At 37.1% G+C, this 12,867-nt stretch overlaps 1 protein-coding gene across 1 annotated transcript; it reads left to right on the top strand.

Moving 5' to 3' along the window:
* The first annotated feature begins 6,448 nt into the window (after nucleotides 1-6,448).
* Nucleotides 6,449-10,509, top strand: LOC147490254 (putative LRR receptor-like serine/threonine-protein kinase IRK). The gene is made up of 2 exons (XM_086571447.1): nucleotides 6,449-8,290; nucleotides 8,756-10,509. The coding sequence occupies exons 1-2, from the start codon at nucleotides 6,825-6,827 to the stop codon at nucleotides 10,206-10,208; spliced, it is 2,919 nt and encodes a 972-aa protein (XP_086427573.1). The 5' UTR covers nucleotides 6,449-6,824; the 3' UTR covers nucleotides 10,209-10,509.
* The last annotated feature ends 2,358 nt before the right edge of the window (nucleotides 10,510-12,867 follow it).

Raw genomic sequence — 12,867 nt, 5'->3', positions numbered from 1 at the left:
TACTTATACTAGAATATTGCTCCAACTTTGGCATTCGTTCAGACTACAGTTCCCACTTTCCCATTCCATCCTAAAGTAATCACCATACGGCAATGACAGATGGTACATGCAACTACGCCATTAAGGATGCCCATTCATGTTCATAAACTTGTTGTAAACATTAAATGTACAAATCCATGTGAATAAACAGAACGATAAGAATTGTTAACCAACCTTGAATAACAAGATGAACTTGACCCCGAGCAATTACACTCGTATTTCCACATTCCTACTTTATGGAGACTCCTATCCATAAGAAACGAACGACTCCTCCTCTTTTCACATATCTACTACAGACATAACAAAAAATTAAAAAATTAATCCAATCCATAACAAGTGTGTGTGCTCAATCACATGATCATATAATTACCTGGACCGTTGCTTCCTTAGAGAATGTAAACGGGAAATCATGTAAGACATCGACACGTCTCATTTGTTGTTCTAATCTTTCACATTCTTCTTTATGTTCATTCCAATGTGACACCTGTACACCAAATGTTTAACAAACTCATTACAACATTCCAATAGTTCATTTGTGTTATTGAATTTATATGAATAAAAGACCTAATGAGAAGTGGAGCAATAAGCAACAGCTCCACAATCGACCGTCTAACGCTCGTCCGTCGATGCAAAGTCCTAACGTTCTTTGCTTCCTTTCGCTCACAAGACTCCATTTTTTTTAGTGCGAAACTACAAACCACTTCAACACTTCAGCTAAAAACTTTTGTTATATTGAAACAAAAAACAAAAATTTGAGTTCAGAAATTGAGGTAGTGAACTAAAACGAAAATTGATAAAAGAGAGAGAGATGAGGGGGTTACCAAAACTTGAGAGAGATGCAACTCTTGCCGATTTTGAGAGAGATGCAGCTCTTACTGTCAAATCATTCCCACCAAAGTCTAAATTTCCTTTTACACTAGGTTAGGGTTATGAAAGAAAGAAATATTGGGCGGATAATGAAACCATCAAGGGGGATATTGATATATTGGGCGTGGGCAATCACCTTCTCTCGAAAAATCATCTACGACGGTCACCAAACCAGAAAAGACAACTTGTCTCGCCTCAGATTTGGGACTAAAACTAATGTCCTTGAAATAACCTTAGTCAACTTGAAAAACAACTGCGACGGGTTAAGACAATTTAAGACGGCAATTATCGTTCTTAATTTAAGACGGGGTATATAGTCTTAAGAGTGTGTCCTATTTCTTGAATTCTGGTGTAGTAATTGTTCCACATTAAAGAAGTGTAAAACACACAAGCTTAAGAGAAGAAGCAATTTAGGCAAAGTGAACTCTATTTCCAGAATTTCAATGGAAAGGATTTTGGGGTGGAACTGCTTTTGGGGTATAACCCCAACTCTAGGAACAAAAAATAAAGTTAGATCTAACTACATGAGCCATGAATCAATACTTGACTAAGTGAAAGAAAACAAATATGAAAGCACTTACTTTGGCCACGACTTAATGCCTAAATTCAAACCCAACATACAATACTACGGTTTCATTCAGATGGATCCCTTCCACCTACAAAGGCTGAAAAACACCATATAGGCAACCCCATCACCATCTTCTCCATCACTCCATTAATTAACTCTCTCATTTCAAGTGTTAGCTTTCATAAGGAATTAACTAGACGAGTCAAAAGTAATTACAGCCTCACTTTTATGACCTAAACACATAGAATGTGAAGCACATTATCTGGCACAAGTTAAGCATCTAGAAAACACATTTGAGTCAAATCATTAAACATGTTGCAGATGTAAAGGGAGAACAATCCGCTCATAAATTTAAATAAGTATCCCCAATCAAAATTGCATTAAGCAAAATCTATCAAAATATATGATTAAGTAACCCCAATCAAATATGAATTTGTAACCAAATATTTCAATCAAAATATAAGCTTGAAAATAAAAATCTTATCATTAAATGATATGAAAAATCTTTAATAAAATAATCATCACTGAATCTAATAACATACATTCATAAACTCGGCCAACCACATACCATTAAGTTTAGAAGATACCCACCGTGGAGGATGGGTAGAAAATTTTAAACTTTTCACCAAGGTTCCACTTCTCAAAGAAAAGCCCTTCAATATTTAGCAATGATCAGTAGCTGACCTGCAATCATAAAAGATCAGCAACAACACCAAATCAAAATCAAAACGGACAGAGGAAAAAAAATTTGAAACCAAGTATATTAAAATTAAACAACTCTGGTAAGTGTTTTGTCTGACTAAGAGATCAAAACAAAACAAGATTTATGGCAGTTAAGAAGAAAACTTAGAGCTCTTCAACAACTAACACAAAACCTTAATTCCAAAATTGAAAATTTGAGCGACAAAATCGATAGTTCTTATCATAAACACAGTAATTCGTTTTCCAACACATCCTCTAAAACCCTAAGTATGCAAAAACAAAAACGAGAATTTAAACGAAAAGGAAGACGAAAAAAATCCAGATTTTCACAATGTCTAAACAAATAAAGAAGAAAAGAGAGATGATCAGAATAAAGAAAGAACCTTTATCTATAAGACATAGCGGTCATGATTTGAGCAGCCCTTTATTTGATAAACTGATGAGAGGGAGATGAGCATGGGCTTCAGACTCATTAGGCTTTAGCTTTGGAATTATGTTTCTTTTTTATTTTATTTCTAATTTTTGACGCTTTCCAAATGGTAAAGCATGTGTTAGTATACCGTAAGAAAATAATTAAACTAATTGTTCGATATTCACAAACGGAAAACTATGATTGCTTACGCTTACCTACCGTTAGCACACTACTAACGGTTAGAAACCGTTAGAATGTCAAAATTATGTGCGTTACAAAATCACCCAAATGGTGTAGTGCTAACACCACCGTCTCTATCACTAACAGTTGTCTCTCTCGACTCTAATAACAGTTCCTCGCTCACACTTTCACTAGTAATTGACATGACAAACATAAAAACGAAAAAGAAACAAAAAGATCTAACTTTGTGTATCAAAGAGAAATACACTTATAAATAGAGAGAGATGAACTACGTAAGACTTGATTCAAATTCACTCAAGAAACTTGATACGTAAACAACTCTTATCCCAAAAAAGAATGCAGCCATTCCCCATCAATTTCAACATCAGATCCTAGGTAAAAATGTAGTAAAAATCCACACATCTAGATTATTGATGCAAAAGGATTAGCATTAGTTGCTTCGGAAATCAAGCAAAGTATATGTGCAAGAAATAGGAATGTGGTCAACCCAAAAGGACGACCATCCATGGACATTCTCAGGTGCAACCCATTTGCAAACTCTGCATAAACATGTAGCTTAACCATTGGATTACTGGCTACAAAGTTTATAATGCACTGACACAAATTTTGTGTTTATGATCCAAGTCAAAGGTGTGAAGCATGACAATGCAAATATAATCTTTTGTTGATATTAATAAAATATTTGATTATCAAACCCAAAAAAAAAAAAAAAAAAAAGTGGGGAAACGCCAATTCAAACGTGAGTTTCGTGACAGAAGGACACGAATTTCTCGATATTTGGTGAAAAGGTTAAAAAAGAAGTGTGCAGGGAGTGTCGTTTTACTGTCTTTTAATTACCTTATCATATTTTATTTTTTATCTCGAGAAGTGCGGAATTTCTAAGCATGGGAATTTATCAAGCAAGTCTACCAAGTCAGATTCCATTTTTTCGGAAGTCCCAACACTTACGCTGACATTTTGGTACTGGGCGCAATCCACAAGTCCAATCCAGCATTTGTTGTGCATCTCAATCCAGAAATCCAGAATCATGGTACGCAAGGCCTAAAATAGAGATCTCCCTAAAATATAGATTTCTACTGATATATCGGAGTCATTTTTTTCGATAAAATATATCAGAATCCTGGTTTTCTAATATTAATTGTTGATATATTCATAAATTTCATATATATTGCAAATTATGAAGACATTGTTTATTTGTTTAGGTTCAGAGGCAAAATGAAGAAAGGAGATAGGTTCAAAACGTACAACACATAACAGTATAACACTTGCTCAACGAAATATCGGGAATTTTTTGGACTTTGGTGGTGTAGAATGAGAAACTAATAATAACATCAATATCTATATATATATAAATAAAAAATAATAACATCAATGGTCCCAAAAAGAGACGCTCTGGCCCATAGATCAGAGGACCAAGAAGTTATAACTTGGCAATCCGCATAGTAGGTGGAGGCACATGGTTAACGTTCAAAGTTTAGCAGGATGGCCGTTCGGGAAAATTGACATTACAAAGGCTGTGAGCTTGAACTCCTTGAAGTACGTATTTGAGAACTAATAAGAAGTCAAACCCAATGATATGAGAGAAAGGGAGATTTCACATTAGACAACTGGAATATAACAAGTTAGGGGTGTGCCTGGGTCGGGTCGGTTTGGTTTTGGTTTTGGTTTGAAACTGATATTTGAACTGAACTTATCGGGTTAGGTGTTATAAAAACCGAACCATTACACTATGGTTAACCAAACCGACTTATTTATGCAAAATCGTAAACCAATCTAAGCCACTATTTTTTCAATTAACCGTAACCGGATCGAATATTATTGAAGAATAATAGAATAAACTATAAGTAAAAATATATTTTTTTAATAATTTTGATAATCTTATGGTTCGGTTCTGTTATATTTGGTTTTTAATTCTAAAAACCATCGACCAAACTGATTTTGTTGGTTTTTTAATTTTTTAAACCAAACCAAACCAAATCAAGACGGATAACTAACCCAACTCATATGATTTGGTTCAGTTTAGACGGTTTGAATGGTTTTATGCACACCCCTAGAACAAGTCACAAGCGTAGTTCCATAGAGAAGGACAAATTATATCTAACGGTGGTCCTAGAATATATCCTATAGTTTGTTTTTCTGATTTTTTCAATAGTATAATATAATTGCCCCAAATGGTGAAATTGATATCTCATTCAGTCATCCTTGTTCTTGTCTGTTACTTCCAATTTGCCCTATGCTAAACAAATTGGATTGTATCAACGTACTCATTTAACATTTATACGTACTTAACATTGTATACCGATGCATACGTTTCAGCAATTTGTTTACAATTGAAGGGCCAAAAGTTCGGGTAATCGACACCAAAATGCAATTTTAGCCTAAGCTGCAGTGCTGCAAGTCGTTCATGCTTTGCCTGGTAAGTGGTAACACAATTCCAAGTCAATTTAAATTGTGAGCCAAAAAAAAGTTCAAATTTGAGAAGGAATGAGGGCTGCACTGCTGCAGAGACTTGGGGGAACAGTGAATCTGCATTTACCAAGGCATATATATTTAAGAAGGCAAGCGCTAGCAAAAAGGAAGTAATAAAGGAGTTGTGTAAGGTCCCAGGTCCCTCATTCAATGGAATTTAAGTAAAAGCAAAAGTATCTCTGCACACACTGCCACTACCTCTCTCTGCTTTTCCTTCTTTATTATCCCTACCGGCCTACCTTCCACTCCTTAATTAATTTCTGTTGCAGCTTCCATCTTATATCTTCCTCAACTCACCCCTTTCTCTCTCTTCATTTGCCAAACTTGCCATTATACCCTCTTGAGTGCCACTTCCATTCTAATTATTATTTTTTCTAAATTTTTGATGCCCCTATATTGCAACCAATAGTACAGGATTTTCAGAGTTGTTGGAATTCCAACAGCTCCAAAAACTAGAATTTCGGGCCTATTTTGAACAAAAATAAAAATTTGTATTTTTCGGCTCTTATATCAATATATATATTCTTAAAAAATTGAAATATTTGAGAGATTCCGTTCGGAATCACGAACTATAATCGGTACCAGATCTTTATCACACTTGCAAGTTCCAAGTTCCAACTATTTCCTTTAAGGTGTCCACTGTCAACAACGCGATCATGTGTGTCAATTATTCCGATTGTTGCAACTAATTGGTGCTGGTATCTTGAAAATGCATCAAAAAATATTACTTAGGCCCACCTTGTCCCATCATCATATCCAATATAATGAAAAACATTTTTTTTCGTTTCTTTTTCCAAGGTTGGTAAACACCTTAAACATACTTTACCACATATTTAATCAATCATTTTATCTTTGCATTGAAGCCTTGATCATGCTGTTCAATAATATAGAATACACAAAAATTATTCTTAATACTGAATAAATTTTGCATCTTCTGCAATGATGAACTCTGTAAATTCCACGAATTCCAGGGGTATTGACATATAGTATAATATAGTAGTTCACGCACTCATTTTTCTCCATAATAACGGTCCTTGCCTCAAATGTCAAAAAGAACCACTGTCCAAATTCCACCTGTCATCCACATCAGATTCCCATTTGACTATACCACGTATACAAAAAAAATAAAAAAAAAATAAAAAAAAATATATATATATATTGCAATAAAGAGAGCAAGCTGCACATGTACCTGATTATTATGTTTCGCTGTAAATATAAACTCAAGTCACTCACTCTCTTTTCAGACAACTACTCAAAATGCTTCTTCTGCTCTTTCTTTAATGAGATGAGAAGACAGTCCGAGATTCAATAACTTTTGTACCGGCATTTCACCATCTTATATCTCGGTAGCTATACTCTTCTCAAAGGTGAGTTTTTTTTTTTAACAAATGTGATACTTTTTTCATCTCATAACTTGTTGATTTTCTCAGTGTTGGAAAAAGGGAGTAACTTTATTCTTCTTGTATACAAAAAAAACCAAAATTTTGATCTGTGAGGCTAAACAGTTGGCATTAATAGAAATGGGTGGGAAGCAGTTTGTTTGAATCTCTTGAGTGACACCTAGAAATGAGGAAACTAGTTGTGATGAGTCTATTTGTGATACTTGTATTAGCTCCAGGTTTAGTTAGTTCAGTGGGTTCAGCACTTAATGATGATGTTCTTGGGTTAATAGTGTTTAAAGCTGACCTTAAAGATCCAAACTTGAAACTTACTTCATGGAATGAGGATGATGAGAATCCATGTAACTGGGTTGGTGTGAAATGTAACCCGAGGAATAACCGTGTTTCGGAGCTTGTTCTTGATGGCTTTTCGTTGTCGGGGCGGATCGGTAGGGGACTTATTCAGTTACAGTTTCTTAGAAGATTATCACTAGCTAAGAACAATTTTACGGGGACGGTGAATCCAAAGCTTGCTAGCTTGGAGGATCTAAGAGTCATTGATCTCAGTGAGAATAGCTTGTCCGGAACAATTCCAGATGAGTTTTTCAGACAATGTAGGTACTTGAGAGCTGTTTCGTTTGCGAAAAACCAGTTGTCGGGGCAGATCCCGAGTAGTTTGAGCTCATGCTCAACACTTGCTGGTGTTAATTTTTCATCGAATCAGTTATCCGGCCCATTGCCTGCTGGAGTCTGGTCTTTGAATGGCCTTAGATCACTTGATTTATCGGATAATATGCTTGATGGTGAGATTCCAAAAGGGATTCAAGGTTTGCTTAACTTGAGAGCAATTAGTTTGCAGAAGAATCGGTTTACTGGGCCATTGCCAGATGATATTGGAGGTTGTTCGCTATTGAAAGTACTTGATTTCAGCAAGAATTCACTGTCTGGGAGTCTTCCTGATTCAATGCAGAAGCTTTCCAGTTGCAGTTATCTAGATTTACATGGGAATTTGCTTGTGGGAGAACTCCCGGCGTGGATTGGAGGACTAACAAACCTTCAGATTTTGGATCTTTCAGGCAATGGTTTCTTGGGGAAGATTCCAGATACAATGGGAAACCTTCAGTCACTTCAGGTTTTGAATTTATCTAAGAACACTTTTAATGGGGTTCTTCCAGAGTCGATAACCAACTGCCCAAGCCTTTCAGCCGTAGATTTTAGCAGGAATTCATTGACAGGTGATCTTCCGGGATGGATTTTCGGTCTAGGATTGCAGACTATTTTACTGTCGGAGAACAGTTTAAGTGGGACCATAGAGAACCCGTCTTCACCATCAATGAAGGCGTCGTATCAGAAGCTTCAAGTCTTGGACTTGTCTGGCAATGCCATCTTAGGTGAAATTCCATGGGATATTGGTGTTTTTACCAGCTTGTTGTCCTTGAATATGTCAAGGAACTCTCTTGGCGGTGCTATTCCCACAAGTATAGGTGAACTGAGGGCTGTCAATGTTCTTGACTTAAGTGAAAATCAATTAAATGGGAGCATCCCTTCACAAATTGGAGGAGCAGTGTTCTTAAAGGAGCTTAAATTGCAGAACAACCATCTAGCTGGAAATCTTCCTGTGCAGATTGGAAAATGCTCATCTCTAACGTCTCTGTAAGCTCTCTTCCCTTCTCTCTTTCATGCTGCAATACTAGTACTTACTTGCTGCTCACTGCTATCACATTTGAGGTTGTATTTTAGGTTTATTTGGAGCTAAACTATGCACCTAAAACATTTGATAAAACTAATGTTATCATCGTTAATTGAGTAAAGGGTAACATTGGACCGTTACATGTATGAACAATTACTGAAACCTGAACCAGCTTATCAGCATGCTGGCATCGTTCCAATATGCAAGAGAATGATCAGACTTTTAATATGCTGGCATCAGTATTATCAACGTTTACCAGATTTTTTCCCCCCATATAGAGTTACTGACAACCTCAGTTCCTTCACTTTTATTTATATACACTGGGTATATTCGTATGTTTTTTTTATTCGTATTTGTTTTTCATTTCACTGACTTGGAAATTAAGAGCCCCAATCATTTTAACAAAATTTCTCGTTTTTGTTTACTAGGATCCTGGCACAGAATAAACTTGCAGGTCCAATCCCCGCAGCTATTGCAAACCTGACCAACCTCCAATATGTAGACTTCTCCGTAAACAATCTCAGTGGAAGCTTACCGAAACAACTAGCCAATCTCCCACACCTCCTCTCTTTTAATATCTCCCACAACCACCTCCAAGGCGAACTACCTGCTGGCGGGTTCTTCAACCTTATCTCTCCCTCGTCTATATCGGATAATCCATCCCTCTGTGGATCTGTAGCTAACCGTTCTTGTCCTGCAGTTCTTCCTAAGCCCATTGTTCTGGATCCTAATACCACGTCTGACTCATCTAGTTCTGGTTCTTTTTCACCAAACCTCCGCCACAAGAAAATTATATTTAGCATTTCAGCATTAATTGCAATTGGTGCTGCTGTCGTCATTGCTCTCGGTGTGATTGCTGTCACTGTACTCAACCTCCATGTGCGATCATCCACTTCCCGCTCTGCCGCAGCTCTTGCATTATCAGGTGGTGACGACTTCAGTCGTTCTCCTACTACTGATGCTAACTCGGGCAAGCTTGTCATGTTCTCGGGTGACCCTGACTTTAGTGCTGGGGCTCATGCACTTCTCAACAAGGATTGCGAGCTTGGACGTGGTGGGTTTGGAGCTGTTTACAAAACCGTTCTTCGAGATGGACAGCCAGTTGCTATCAAGAAGCTGACAGTTTCAAGTCTGGTCAAGTCTCAAGAAGAGTTTGAGAGAGAGGTTAAGAAGCTTGGGAAGATCCGGCACAGGAATCTGGTGATGCTTGAAGGATATTATTGGACGCAGTCATTACAGCTCCTCATTTATGAATTTGTCCCTTGTGGGAGTTTGTACAAGCATCTCCATGAAGGACCAAGTGAAAATATCCTCTCATGGCATGACAGATTCAACATTATTCTTGGGACAGCAAAGAGCCTGGCTCACTTGCACCAAATGAATGTAATACATTACAATCTTAAATCAAGCAATGTCCTGATTGACAGCTCTGGGGAACCAAAGGTTGGAGATTTCGGCCTGGCAAGACTACTTCCGATGCTAGACCGTTATGTTCTCAGCAGCAAAATCCAAAGCGCACTGGGGTACATGGCTCCTGAATTTGCTTGCAGAACTGTGAAAATAACAGAAAAGTGTGATGTGTATGGGTTTGGTGTCTTGGTGTTAGAAGTTGTGACAGGGAAGCGGCCTGTGGAGTATATGGAGGATGACGTTGTGGTGCTTTGTGACATGGTGAGAGGGGCTTTAGAAGAAGGGAGGGTGGAGGAATGTGTGGATGCTAGGCTCCAGGGTACCTTCCCAGCAGAGGAGGCAATTCCAGTGATGAAATTGGGATTAATCTGTACGTCTCAAGTTCCATCAAACCGGCCAGACATGGGAGAGGTAGTCAACATATTGGAACTTATCAGATGTCCTTCAGAAGGTCAGGAGGAGTTGCAATGAACTTAAGCTTTTAAGTTATAGGAAGAACAAGATGACAAGGCATAGGTTAACGGCTTTCCGGCGAAGACGAATCCGGTTTTCTTTTCACTAATTTACAAGGAAGAACGACAAAATTCCATTGTTGACGATTTTTTCTGTTTTTCTTCCATTTTTATGAGGTTTGTTTTCTTTTACCACTTTCTGTCTGTAGGCTTTATTTTGCTCATCTTTTTTTTAGCTACTGTCATATGACCGGATTCATCTTCACCGGGTTTCAACTTGTGATCCCTTTTCATATAAAAGTTCTAATGTTCTTTTTGAACGAGACTTGCTTCATTTGATAATTTTTGTTGGTTTGTTTAATTTTAACTGTTCCTGGTGAGTATCAAATAGTCTTTTTTTGTTTTTTGGTAAGAAATATTCTTCGGTTCATCATAATTAGACAAAATGCAACGGGTGGTTGGGACTTCTTGCCCATCACGCGTTACTCAATCATAAGAGAGTCCCATGCCAGAAAGTGATCTAAAACTCTAAAAGTGATTTATTAGCTGGACGTGCTACTGTGTCCTTTTTAGCCTGTGGTCTTGATCAACTTCCACCCTCGATGACTGTATTTTTCTCAAGTCTGTTCATCCCCAAGGATGTGATATCCCCGAGATGGCTTTACGCATATAAGGCAATCAGTTATCACCCTGATTTAACGTTCAAAGTTCAACCAATGTCTGCAAATGTGCTTCAATTCCACTCTGCAAGTAAGAGGATTGTGGACCAGTCTTAGGGGTCCTACCCTCCAATCCAGGCTCTCAGCATCTTATGTATTTACCTTCGAGGAACAACAATTATATGGACAAAGCAGCTGTACTGGCCACAGTGCAGGTATGACAGTTGTGGTGTTCTATCTCTTTCAACTTTGTGGCACAGTCGCACTACCAAAGTGTTCATTCACACTCAAATCAGCATTAACACTTTTCACAAGACAGGGCATGCTTTAGAGCAATGAATTGTTCACCACACATCCTTACACCCCAAAATATTAGAAAAACAATAAAAAGATCGAATAGAGAACAGGAAGTGCTAGCCCCACTCACTTGCACGCTTTTGCTGAACAACACCTTTACACACCAAACATTGTAGTTATCTCACTCGAGAGACAACTATATTGACAACTGTTATTCGTGTTGGGATTATAGAAAAAGGAATTGTAGCTACATGTCTGGACATGGAGAACATCTATGAGTTGCAAAATGGAGAGAAAACCAAAATCGTTGTTGGATAACTGGATTGGGACATATCATTACTATGCAGGTTTTTTAAATAAAACCTTTATAGGAAACCACCAACAATTACACAATCAAAGAGTGATTTTGGACTATAAGTATTGTTTGTTTCTGCCCAATCTATTACACCAGAAACTGCTTATGGTCATGACTTAAACATTTTCGAAACCCGGCAAATCAAAAGCCCGAAAGTTTCACTTATGTCAGTATTTTCCTCGACCATTTCTGTATTTTCTGCTAATACATGGAACTCTATTAAAACTAATGTTCCATGAAACTGTATGTGCCTTTCGATGTAACAGTTGAGTCAGGATTTAGTGATTTACATTTCCAGCTGTAAAATCAATTAGATGGTCCCCAACCGCTTATTCGTATCTTAGAATTCATGGGCAAGCTCTTTTTTGAGCTTTCAGTTCTTGTCACCAATTAAGAAACTATGTTTCTCATTGTGTTGTTTGTTGAATTAGCATTATGCATAAACTTTTGTCCCCAGCTACGACAGGAAACATCAAACATGCATGTACACACATGTAAATAAAAGTAAAACAAGGAGAAAAATCCATTTTGGACATATTTTCATTAATTTATATATATATATATATATATATATATATATATTCCATGTAAGAAAAGGAAAAGACACATGTATAAAACATATCAGATGAAGAGGTTATTTCCATATCTTACTGTCAGGTATATAAACAAAGGAAAGAGTATATGATGCTTTTTTTAAGTCAAAAGGGAGTGAAGGTTTTTGAAGAATGTGAGATTCTCAGCTGCCCAGTCGGAGTGAAGCAATCAGACATGAGTGTGAGAATACAATACTAAAAGGGCGGGGGTCAATGCAAACAAAAATATTAAGAAGAATCTGTTTTCATCAAAGAAAGTGATGGCAAGAGAATAGAATATTACAGCATTTGATGTTGTCGCAAAAGAATGCAAATAAAAAGGTAACACCGAATGCAAATGAAATAAGTATTCTTTTCTGTTAGCTATTTTGCCTTCACATGTCCTGTGATAATGATGCTCTTTTTTCTATCCCTTTAATTACTCATTATGCTTTCTCCTATAACGTTGAAGAGAAGAGTGTCTTAATTGCTCTCCAGTATTGTTTACTATAACATCATCAGTTGCTAAGAACAGGGCTCAGAATATTTTCACATTATAAAAACTGCAATGAAGTATCATAGCCTACACACTGCAATCAGTTATCTACTGATATATAACAGTTACAGAGGCAAGTTTTAAATAAAATGATCGTGGCCCAAAGGAACCTTATTAATGGAGGAATCAGGAATGGACCAAGGCATCAATCAGCACATGGGTCCTCAAGAGCTTAGCCTTTAGGAAAAGAACATAAATGTCTTTGATCATTGGAGTAACAACCTTGTTTTATAATGCTC

Source organism: Coptis chinensis, chromosome 7 (assembly GCF_015680905.1).
Source record: "Coptis chinensis isolate HL-2020 chromosome 7, ASM1568090v1, whole genome shotgun sequence".
NCBI lineage: Eukaryota > Viridiplantae > Streptophyta > Magnoliopsida > Ranunculales > Ranunculaceae > Coptis > Coptis chinensis.
The sequence above is the reverse complement of the archived record's forward strand: the minus strand, read 5'-3'. Positions and strand labels throughout refer to the sequence as shown.

Bases quoted from the DNA above. Each gene is read 5' to 3' on its own strand.
- LOC147490254 (XM_086571447.1), top strand. From the start codon at position 6,825: ATGAGGAAACTAGTTGTGATGAGTCTATTTGTGATACTTGTATTAGCT. The intron at 8,291-8,755 runs GTAAGCTCTCTT...TTTGTTTACTAG, and splicing joins TGCTCATCTCTAACGTCTCT to GATCCTGGCACAGAATAAAC.